Here is a 12212-nt window from a genome sequence, read left to right on the forward strand (position 1 = left end):
TCTCTTAATGGGAATGGACCTGAAACAGATTTGATGTTTTGTTCTAAACTTAAAATGTTCATTCTGAAACAGTCGATGACTCTGAGAAGCAGACGTGGGCTCCCGTGGTGCCGCCACCCGTCTCGGCCCAGGAACTGCGGTGTCACCTCGGAAAGCTGCTGAGCTCAAGAGCCCCTGCACCCCAGTGTCCTCCCCTCGGCCAGTGGGAGCCGCCAGGCTAGATTCTTGCTTGCTTTTTGTAGTTCAGTCATATAACCATTTTACAGAAGTGGTCCTCAAATGTATTTCGGTCTCACAGCCCCTTTACACCCATATAAATATTTGAAGATGCTAGCTAATTATTACAGAAATGCAAATCAAAACTACAGTGAGGTATCAGAATGGCCATCATTAAAAAGTCTATAAACAAATGCTGGAGAGGGTGTGGAGAAAACAGAACCCTCCTACACTGCTGATGGGAACATAAATTGGTGCAGCCACTATGGAGAACAGTATGGGAATTTCTCAAAAAACTAAAAACAAAGTTGCTATATGACCCAGCAATCCCACTCCTGGGCAGACATCCGGAAAAAACTATAATTAAAAAAGATACATGCACCCCTCTGTTCAGAGCAGCACTACTCACAATAGCCAAGACATGGAAACACCCTGCATATCCACCAACAGAGGAGTGGATAAAGAAGATGCGGTACATACATATGGCGGAGTATTACTGAGCCATACAAAAGAAGAAATCATGTCATCTACAGCAACATAGATGAACCTAGCGGAGAAGGCACTGGCGACCCACTCCAGTGCTCTTGCCTGGAAAATCCCATGGGCGGAGGAGCCTGGTAGGCTGCAGTCCATGTGGTCGCTAAGAGTCGGACACGACTGAGCGACTTCACTTTCACTTTTCACTTTCATGCACTGGAGAAGGAAATGGCAACCCACTCCAGTGTTCTTGCCTGGAGAATCCCATGGATGGGGGAGCCTGGTGGGCTGCCGTCTATGGGGTCGCACAGAGTCAGACACGACTGAAGCGACTTAGCAGCAACAGCAGATGCACCGAGAGATGATCATGAGAGACAAATACCGTACGATACCACTTATATGCGGAATCTAAACTATGACACAAGCGCACTTATCCAGGACGTGGAAACAGACTCACAGACACAGAACAGACTTGGGCTTGCCAGTGGGGGCCGGGGCGGGGAGGACTGTGGTCTGGGATGAGCAGAGGAAAACTCCTGTAGAATGGACAGACAAGGCCCTGCTGCGTAGCACAGGGAGCCGTACTCAGTATCCCGTGATGAACCACAATGGAAAAGAAGATGAAAAAGAAGGTATATACACGTGTAATCACTTTTCTGTGTAGCAGAAATTAACACAACGTTGTGAATCAACTGCACTTCAATAAAAAGTTTTAAAAAATTACTGAGGGAGCCAGAAAGCTTCCGTTTACGGAGATTAAGTCTATCTATATTTATCGTATCTGAAATTAAAACGAAGAATTTTAAAAAACGCAAGCACACATTTCCTTGGCTGTCCCAGTGACAATGTCAACACATGTCATAGAGCCTCTGGAAAATTCCACTGTGCACTCATGAGACGAGACTGAAAAGGAGAATAATGTCTCAGTATTATTACCAATAAGTTTTGACTCAGAGCCCTAAGAGGGTAGGTCTTCTGAGCACATTTCAGGAACTGCTGCACCACAGGAATGAAAACACTAATCAGGCATCACTGAGCAAGACGCAGAATCTCAAATGGCGACTACGGCCCCGTTTTGTGAGTGTGCCGATTAAAGAAAGGCTTTGGTAAATGAAGAATAAACTCAGTGTCAAGCCCAAACGTCCTTTCTTCCATCCAAGCTGGTCGGGAGGGCCAGACTGCCAGGTCACGTGCGGTCAAGACTGCCAGCTTCTCCTCACTCCGACGCCAGTGTCCCAGATGCCTGGACAGCTGGCCCCGCTTCTCTGGGAAGCCTGGTGGAATCCGGAACAAACACTCAGACCAACTGTTGAGAGTCTGACACCCTCAGCCTGAGCCCGTCTCAAGCCTTCCCACTCTTCCTCTCGAGGCCACCCAGCTGACAGGCCAGGTAGACACAAGGGCGGCTCCAACCTCACACACTTTCCAATTCCAATGTACACCTGTGTCCCCGAGTCTGTGCGGAAGGGGAGCAGGGGTCAACACGGCTCGGGGGCCTCTGAGGGGATCTGGCCAGGCCAAGGACCAGGCAGTACATGCATCTCCGAGGGTAAGCTTAAAGCCTGGCAACGAGACCAGGCTGAGCCCAGCTGACCCCCTGATCACCGGCTCAGGTTCACACCTGAGTGAGTGTGCGTCATCCCCGGGGCACATGGGCAGGCGGAGACCCTGTGCCTGAACAGCTCTAGGCTGGGAGGGGAGGGGGCGAAGGAAGGATGACTGACAGACAGAAACGTGGGCACTATAGGAGGGCTGAGGAGGCCTCCTGCCTCCGTGGTATTAACAGTGGGAAAATGGAGACTACACAGAGTAACAGAGACTAGTAGCCTTGATTCAAACTGTAATTCTGGGCAAGTTCCTTTGAGAAGTTACAGATGAGCTTAGCTTTTGAAAACACAAGAGAGCTGACTTTGGACCCCAACTCTCCCAATAGTGTGCCCTGGAGCTGGTAAGCTGACTCTGCTGACCCCTGTCCTTACCAGCGAGATGGAACAGCAGCGGAAACCACAGAGGAGGTTAAATGCAACATACATCAGATCACACAGTGAGCACAGCGCCTGGTAGAGAACTGGAGCCCGGGCACTGCTGTTACTTTCTCTTTTAAGGGTTCAGCTGTCAAAGTCTAGACCAGCTCTCAGGCACTTCCTGCCTCAGGACACCCAGGGAACACAACACACTCCCATGAGATGCTCTGATCAGAACACGACAGCAAAGTTTCAAGACGCTCTTCAGTGACCGGGCTCCACAGCCCTGCTGCACGAGCAGCCCCGCTGACACCCTGAGGGCCGGCGGCCTCTTGGGGCAGGGCGGGGAGGGGGCGCCAGAAAACCTGGCCTGCGGTTTGGCTGGACCACTCACTCACTCATGGAGTTCTGCCCTGACTCTGGGCCTCAGTTTCCCCATCCGTGCACCTCAGAGCTGGACTAAATCAGTAGTTTTCAGATTTCAAGGTATTATCACCAGCAACAACTTTTTTTCCCCCTTAAAGAAACATGGAGGAATACTTAAAAAAAGATAAAAGAGGGTGAATCTGGTTGAAGAAGAGGCTGAAGTGCCTGAAGCTCCGCTACCCTGGGTGACCTACCGCAGGTGGAGGGTCTCGAGTTGCTTTGAAGATGGAGACTTACAAGACTGCTACGGTTTTAAAGGTTTTAAGAATGGCTCTGCTTCCTCCTCGTTTCCTTCTGATACTGTTTTCTGCCATCAGCAGCAGATAGGATGGAATACACTGAGCTTCCCACAGTGTAGCTTTCGGCTGATGATGACTTTGGTCCCTGCCCTCTGTGGACACTGACGTGCCTTTAAAGAAGGAAGTCTTGTTTGCCACAGCTCTACCCACAAATCCTGCAAAGCTCAGGGGAATGACTAAAACGATACAAAACTGGCTGCAGGGACTTCCCTGATGGTCCAGTGTAAGACTGCACTCTCAACGCAGGGGGCCTGGGTTCAATCCCTGGTCAGGGAACTAGATTCTACATGGCTCAACTAAAGATTCCACATGCTGCAACGAAGACTGTAGATCCTGAATGCTGCAGCTAAGACCCAGTGCAGCCAACTAAAGAAATGTTAGAGGAAAGGAAAACCGGCTGCAAAGGAGCAGGAGAGGCCAACTGCGCCCCTGGGCTTTGTGAGCCACTGGGCCTGGAGGAAGGGGCTCTGGCAGCCTGGCTGAGGCCCTGCCAGGGTAGGGTGGGGTATGCTGTGATGGCCAAAGCCCTCCTGCTGACCAGGATCACTGGAGGGGCCCCTTTACTGTACTGTCCCCGTCATAACTCCCCGCAGGCCGCCTTCAGAGAGCCCTCTCGGTGTCCCGGGAGAACCTCCCGACACGGCTGTGCTGTGCTGGGTAGGCTCTCCCTCCTGGGCCTCCTCAACCAGCTGCGCGGCCCTGAGCAAAGCTCCAAGGCTGGTCAGAGGCCAGGCCTCCTTGCCCCCTGAACAGCAGTGATGACCCTTCCCGAGCTGACCACCCGACATGGTTGAAAGAATCAAACAAGAACACTGGTGAAACAGCAGCCTGGGAACTGAGAAGGAATGTTTAAAGGGGAAGGAGTATAATTTATGCTGAGACGTCAGGCTGCCATGAGTCGATGAAGTTCAGTGCCCCAAATCCCAGAGGATAAAGCTCTGTCTCACGATCCAGTCCTTCATGGGGTCGCAGGGCAGGGGAGAATCACATCTGAGTCCCAATCTCAACTTCGGAAAGAGTAGCTCACAACTACCAGGGCAGGACACGGACTGGCTGGCGCCCACACACGTGCCAAACCACCGCAGCCCAAGCCATCCGCTGCCTACACTCAGCCCCGAGTCTCAGGCAGAAGGTCGGGGCTCCGCTGTGTCAGCCCATGCGGTCTCTATCTGTACAAAAGGCACCCCAGTCCCTCCCTCTGTGCCCAGGATTCAGAGAAGACCCCGGAGCGTTCTCAGGCCATTCTAGAGAGAAGAGCACCTCTGAGCCAAACCCCAGACCCCAAGATAGCTCAGAGCCCCCACCAACAGCGCCAGGCATCTGACTTCTGAGGAAGTGCTTCTGCCACACACACACACACACACACACACTCTCACATACACAGCGCCACTAACGACAACAGGCATCCAGAGACACAGGCTGGTGCGGCGGACAGACCAGCGGGCGGCTCCATCAAACCGTAACCGTCTGGTGGCCGTGAGCCCTCCTGCCCTCTGGCCTCGGTCTCCCTATCAGTGCAGCCAGGGGACCTGGGGAGGCTTCCACGGTCCCTCAGGCTGTTCACCACTGCGGCTGCAGGTCTGCTTCCGAGGTCCCTCTGTCCCCTGCGGTCCCCGTACTCACACAGAGGCCATGGCTGCAAGTCTGCAGGACAGGGAGCCCGAGGAGGTGAGTCCCAAGTTCCCGCCAGGCCAGCTGACCTGAGCGCACAGACTCTGGGAAGGCAGTGACTCGAGTTTTAGACTCTACTTGAAACCAAACAGGAAAAGGAAGCTGAACCAGAGACAAAGGGGAAACAAACCCCAGTTGAGAACTGAAACCTAGGTAGAAAACAGAGACAGAGCTTGCAGCACAGAGCCCCCCAGTGTGGGCGGCCCGCGCGCCAGGCTGCAGCCTCGCGCTCCGGCACTTTCTGCACGGCGTGGCATGGAGAAGGCCAAGGCCCAGGCTCCCCACCTGTCGTGACTCGGGGCCCAGCGCCAAGGGCTCCCTAGATGCCTTCAGAAAGGCACCTGGCCCATCCTCCAGTGTGCACACACGCCATGATGGCATTACAGCTGGGGAAGGCCTCACGGCTTACGATCGAATAAACTCCGTGCTTCTGTTAGGGAGACACTTCTCATGAATGGTGACATTTCTGTCATCGGTGGCCTGAAAAGAAAATATCTGAGGGGTGATGGAAGCGTGGCCTTGTCACCGGCTCATTAAAGGAACCTGGGCTTGTTTCCTCTGCTGTAAAATGGGGTTAATCATCCTCAGTCCGCCTATCTCCACTGGGTTCTCAGGAAGGTAAGATCCACTCCCGAGCTTTCATTCAGAACTGACTGAGAACCCAAGTGTCATGCACTGTGTCAGAAACTGGAGACAAAACACCGCCGAGAACGGCAGCTCTTGTCCTTGAAGGGCTTTTACTGTTTAGAAAGGCAGCGACTGGCAGGTCAGCAAATCGACACGTTGAGATGTTATTACCGACAGAGCAGAGAACAGCTGTTCCGAGTACAGCGCAAAAGAAAGGGTGCTTCTAACTGGAGAGCTGAAAGCACACTCAGTGAGAGCCGAGTGTTGAAAATGCAGTTTCAAAGGGTTTCAAAGATACGCATCTCCCTTTAAAAACAGCTTTAGGTTGCAAACCACAAACTTTGACATACTGTGGGTTTTTTTCTCTTAGTTCAAAATATTTTCTGTTTTACCCTGTGACTCTTTTATTTACAGATTATTGAGAAATACTTTAATTTCCAAATGTTTGGCGTTATCCTACTTCTGTTATTATTATTTATTTCTAATTTAATGCTACTGTGGTCAAAGAACATACACAGGACTCTTTCTTCATTTTTCCTGTATGACTTTAATCCCTTTAAATTTACGGAGACTTGTTCAACAGCCCAGGAGGCAGTTGGTCTTGGTGACTGTACTACATGCACAAGAAAAGAAGGTGTGTTCTGACATTGGGTGCAGGGGTCTAAAAGCGTCCGGTAAGTCAAGGTGCTTAATAGTTTGGTTCAGATCTTATGTCCTTACTGGCTTGTTGTCACCGCTGACTTATTTCTATCTAACTTTTGTTATCAACTGCTGACACAAGAGTGTTAAAATCTTCAACCATGATTGGGGGTTTGTCGATTTCTGTCAAATTGTTTTCCTCCATGTATTTTGAAGCTCTTGTTAGGCACATATATTTTTAAGGCTATTCTATCTTCTGGATGAATGGCCCTTTTGATCAGTATAAAATGCCCCTCTTTATTGCTGCTAACACTGTCTTTAAGGTTACTGTATCTGATATTAAAGCAACCATTCAAACTTCCTTATGCTGTTTGCCTGGTATATCTTTTTCTGTCCTTATTGATTTTCTCCTGCTGCTAAAACAAGTTACCACAAACTTATGCCTTGTAACAGCACACATTTATTACCTTAGTTTTATAAGATAATAGTAGGCCAGCAATCTGACACTGATCTCATGGCCTCACTGGGCTTGACCAAGGTGTTAGAAAGTTCAACAGGTTCTTCTGGAGGCTCAAAAGGAGAATAATTTCCTGGCCTTTTTACAGCTTCCAGAGGCTACCTGCATTCCTTGGCTAATGCTAGACACATACATTATGAAATAATCACCACAATCAAGCTAATGAGCATATCCATCTCTACCTTTTAATTGGAGTATTTAGTCCATTTACATTTATTGATATGTTTGGGTAGAAGCCTATCATTTTGCTATTTTTTCTGTTTATCTCATTTGTCTTTGGTTTCCCTGTTACTCCTTTCCTGCACTCTTTTGGGTAAACTAAATACTCTTTAAAACTCCATTTTAACTTTTCTATACTGTTGATTTTTTAGCTATTCTTCTTTACATTATTTTTTAGAGGTCTTTCTAGGGATTTAAATACACATTCTTAACTTTACACAGTATACTTAGAATTAATATTACACTAATGTAAAATATAAGAACTTTACGAGTGCATAAATCCACTCCCATCTTTAATGGTATAGTTCAGTCACTCAGTTGTGTCTGGCTCTTTGTGACCCCATGAACTGCAGCACGCCAGGCCTCCCTGTCCATCACCAACTCCTGGAGTCCACCCAAACCCATGTCCATTGAGTCGGTGATGCCATCCAACCATCTCAGTATAATGTCATATGTGCATGTCTACTTTTTAATTACGAAAAAGCCTTTTATAGTTACCCACATATATTTATCCTTTATAGCATTTTTCATCCCTTCCTAAACACCAGAGTTGCCTGGTATCATTTTCCTTCAGACTGAGGAACTGCCATTAGCATTTCTTGTACATCAGGGATGCTGGCAATACAATCTCTTACTCTTCTTTTATTGGAATATCTTTGTTTTGCTTAACATACTCAAAGGCTTTTTTTTCCTGAATAGAGAATGTTGAGATTTTTTTTTTCTATCAGCACCTTAAAACTGTTGTTCTACTATCTGCTGGCATCCACAGCATCTGACAGAAGTCAGCCATCATTCACATCATCATCCTCTCTATGTAATCTTTCTTCTGGCCACTTTTAATATTTTCTCTTTTTCTTTGGTTTCCCGCAGTTGTGACGATGATGGCCTTAGGTGTGGTTCTCTTTATATTTATCCTGCTAGGGGTTTACTGGAATTCTTGGATGTTTAAGTTCAGGCTTTTCACCAAACATGGGACATTTTTTATAATTATTTCTTTAAACAATTTTTTCCTGTCTTACCATTCCCTTTTCCCTCCAGAATTCTGATTATACGTATGTAGACCTCTTGTTATTATCTCACAAGTCACCAAGGCTGTTAATTTTTTTCAGTACTATTTTCCTATTTTTCAGATTAGATGATTCCTATTGGTTAGTTTCGGAGAAGGCGCTGGCACCCCACTCCAGTACTTTTGCCTAGAAAATCCCATGGACGGAGGAGCCTGGTAGGCTGCAGTCCATGGGATGGCTAGAGTTGGACACGACTGAGCGACTTCACTTTCACTTTTCACTTTCATGCATTGGAGAAGGAAATGGCAACCCACTCCAGTGTTCTTGCCTGGAGAATCCCAGGGACGGGAGGCCTGGTGGGCTGCCGTCTATGGGGTCGCACAGAGTTGGACACAACTGAAGCGACACAGCAGCATTGGTTAGTTTCCAAGTCCACCAACACTTCCTGGTGCCGTCTCTGATCCACCTGTAATCTAATCCAGTGAATTTTCTGGCTGGGCCATGCAGCTTGCAGAGTCTCGGTCCCTTAACTAGGGACTGAATCCATGCCCCCTGCTGTGGGAGCATGAAGTCCTAACAAATGGACCACCAGGGAATTCCCTCATCCAGTGTATTTTAAAACTTTATTTCTAGGACTATAATTTCCATTTGGCAAATTTTTAATAATTTCCACTTCTCTGTCTCCGTTTGCTCTTTTTATCCATTGTTCCCTTTAAGTCTTTGAACATTTTTATACCAGCAACTTTGAAGTACTTGTCTGCTAGTTCCAACTTCAGAGCCACCTGTCGACTGATTTTTCCCCTTAAGTATAGGTCGTATCTTCTGACTGTATGTCCATGAATTTATACATCTGACATTGTTATGATACACTCAGAGTCTGGATTATGGTGTCTTCCTTTAAAGGTATTGAGTTTGTCCCGGCTGTTAGGTAAATTATTGGCACATCTTTTTAGTGCTATCAAGCTTGGATTAATTCTTTCTCAAGTTCTAGTTCCATTTTGAATTTAGTCCTAGGGTATGTCCCTTTCTCAAGGGCATACATAGTCCTTATTCCTAAAGCGCAGCTGTTCTGAGGTCTCACCTGAATGCCTAGGTGCTCAGTGAGGTCTCTTCATTTGGGTTGACAGGCATCTCCAGCATCTCCCAGCACTGCCTGACCTTGGGCATCAGTCAGCTCTCAACCCTGCAGAAGGCTATCTGCCCTGGGTGTCATAGAGAGTCTCACTCTACTCATTCATAGCAGCCCTCAGCCAACAACCCGAAGTGAATCCCTACACAAAACTCAACCTGGCTTCTGCTTCTGTATTTCCTTGCCCTTGCAATGTCCAGTTGTTTCAGAAGCTTGGCATTCCAATATCTGACTGCTGAGCTCACTAAGACCAACTTTTAGCTTGGGTTCCACCATTCTGTGCCAGGACCAGAAGGAAACTCCAGGTAGAAAGCTAGACCAATGGTGGGGCTTATCACCGGGGCTTCTCCACTCACAGAACTGTGCTGCCTGTTCAGTGCCTGAAAACTGTTAAGAATTTAATATTTCGTATGAGTTTCAATATCCTTCTATATTCAGGAATCTTGAATGTTTTGTTCAGTTTCATAGTTGTGTCTGTTAAGATGACAAGTCTGTAACAATTACTCTGTCACAGCCAGAAGCAGAAGTTCATTGTGATTATTAAAGTATCAAAGGGCATTATTTTTCATTTCCTGAGCATTTCCTAAAGTCTGAGTTTAAATATCATTATTGTAGGAATGTGCCTTTTACTTTCATCCTTCATTTTGTCTGTTCTCCAAACACGTTTCTATTCTTCTTTTGGCTTCAATAAATAGGTAACAGCTAAGAGTGAATTTTCAGTTCCGTTCAGTTCAGTCGCTCAGTCGTGTCCGATTCTTTGCGACCCCATAAATTGCAGCACGCCAGGCCTCCCTGTCCATCACCAACTCCCGGAGTTCACTGAGACTCACGTCCATCGAGTCAGTGATGCCATCCAGCCATCTCATCCTCTGTCGTCCCCTTCTCCTCCTGCCCCCAATCCCTCCCAGCATCAGGGTCTTTTCCAATGAGTCAGCTCTTTGCATGAGGTGGCCAAAGTACTGGAGTTTCAGTTTTAGCATCATTCCTTCCAAAGAAATCCCAGGGCTGATCTCCTTCAGAATGGACCGGTTGGATGTCCTTGCAGTCCAAGGGACTCTCAAGAGTCTTCTCCAACACCACAGTTCAAAAGCATCAATTCTTCAGCACTCAGCCTTCTTCACAGTCCAACTCTCACATCCATACATGACCACTGGAAAAACCATAGCCTTGACTAGACAGACCTTTATTGGCAAAGTAATGTCTCTGCTTTTCAATATGCTACCTAGGTTGGTCATAACTTTCCCTCCAAGGAGTAAGAGTAAATTTTGGGGGGCATTAAAAAAAAAAACCCTCTACTATCTGACTTTAATACAGCACTTGAGTGGAAGAATTCTGAGATGGAGCAAGAAATGTGGAAAGATCTATGGCCAGAGCATTTTGAGATATGGAGTCTAGCCCATGCTTCATTACTGGCATGCTATATGTCTTTGGGCATTCACTTCCTCCACGTCTGACCTAGCTGCCTCATGTTCAGTGAAATGACTGGTTATATTAATAGCTATGGGTTGCAGGTGCAGCACCAGTTTCTAAGTCAACTGTGTCAGGGAAATAGAAAATGTTGGAAAAATAGGATAGTGCCTGTTGACACTTGAAGAGCAATTTAGTGAGACAGTTAAAAAATGTCCTGTTTAAGGTAGCACCTTATAATGTGTTACTACAAATTGAGTTCAGCACCTAGTAACGCTGTTCTGAATATACTAGGTACAGGGTAGATGCTGACTGCATGAATAAATATATGAATAAAGAAATGAAGCTGAGGGGCACCAAATCTCACATAGGATATTAAATGCTAAGGCATTTGGCTCTTGATCATGCTCAATAAATGACAACTATACTGACCTGAATCAAAAGAGGTATTTTCCATGTGTGTAGATCCCAAAAGGAAGCAGAATGGTTGAAAATAAATTAGGGAGCTATACTAAAAGATAGCTTACTTAGGCGGAGAAGGCAATGGCACCCAACTCCAGTGCTTTTGCCTGGAGAATCCCATGGATGGAGGAGCCTGGTAGGCTACAGTCCATGGGGTTGCAAAGAGTTGGACACGACTGAGCGACTTCACTTTCACTTTTCACTTTCATGCATTGGAGAAGGACATGGCAACCCACTCCAGTGTTCTTGCCTGGAGAATCCCAGGGACAGGGAAGCCTGGTGGGCTGCCATCTATGGGGTCACACAGAGTCGGACACGACTGATGTGACTTAGCAGCAGCAGCTTACTTATGAAATGTAGTTAAGATCTAGTCGCTGTTTGGCTTAAGTCATCTGTTGATTTTAAGTTTCCTTTTCTCTAAACAGACTAATCTCTCTTCTACTTAGTCTTCGTGGGATATTTGAGCCTAAAAATGTCTTTGTTTAAGAAATACAGGAAAAAAAATTATGCTTATATAATACTGGCTTTTCATGAGAATTTGTGCTAAAAAGAAGGCAGAGTGTTCTGAGTAGAAGGTCCTTGTGTCCTAGGAGTAGAGAAAAAGAGGACAGAGAAATGACTACACAGAATTAGTGACCATCACTGGCGCCCTTCTCCTTCATTTCTTTATTCATATATTTATTCATGAACTCAACACCTACCCTGCACCGACTATACCCCGAACAGCGTTACTAGATGCTGAACTCAATTCGCAGTAATACATTATAGGGTGCTTCCTTAAACAGAATTTTATAACTGTCTCACTGAATTACTGTTCAAGTGTCGAGAGCAATTAGCAAGGTTCATGACCAACTGCAGCCAGACTTCTGTCCTCTAAGACCCAATTTACATACTGCCTCTTCAAGGAGGCACTTAGTGCCCCCCACGCCCCCAGAGAAAGCCATTCCTGCTGCTGTGTTTCTTCAGCACTTAACAACATTATCAGTTTAGTTGTCATAGATGATTTCCTTTAGGTAGGAGCTACCATGTTTTATTCATCCTTTATAACCACCTGTGCCCAGCGTAATTCTTGGTACACAGTGGGTATTCAGAACTGTCCTGCTGCAGAGACTGGGATTAAAAAGATACGAATTATTGGTGGTACAGAGAGGA

The 12212-nt window shown here is 46.8% G+C and overlaps 1 protein-coding gene across 16 annotated transcripts in view; it reads right to left on the reverse strand.

Annotated features, from left to right (window-relative positions):
• EVL (Enah/Vasp-like) overlaps positions 1 to 12212 on the reverse strand; it is a 155812-nt gene that overhangs the window by 58702 nt on the left and 84898 nt on the right. For 3 of the 16 annotated variants that reach the window (XM_086362963.1, XM_086362956.1, XM_086362949.1), the window contains exon 1: positions 5006 to 5144. The exons of the other annotated variants lie outside the window; for them this stretch is intronic. In XM_086362963.1, coding sequence (XP_086219089.1) covers positions 5006 to 5016 — 11 coding nt within the window. In that variant the 5' untranslated portion in view covers positions 5017 to 5144. Of the gene's footprint in view, positions 1 to 5005; positions 5145 to 12212 lie in introns of those variants that run through there. 16 annotated transcript variants of the gene reach the window in all.

Source organism: Bos grunniens, chromosome 21, assembly GCF_055505025.1.
Source record: "Bos grunniens cultivar Pamir isolate PY7600 chromosome 21, Bosgru_T2T1.0, whole genome shotgun sequence".
NCBI classification, from domain to species: domain Eukaryota; kingdom Metazoa; phylum Chordata; class Mammalia; order Artiodactyla; family Bovidae; genus Bos; species Bos grunniens.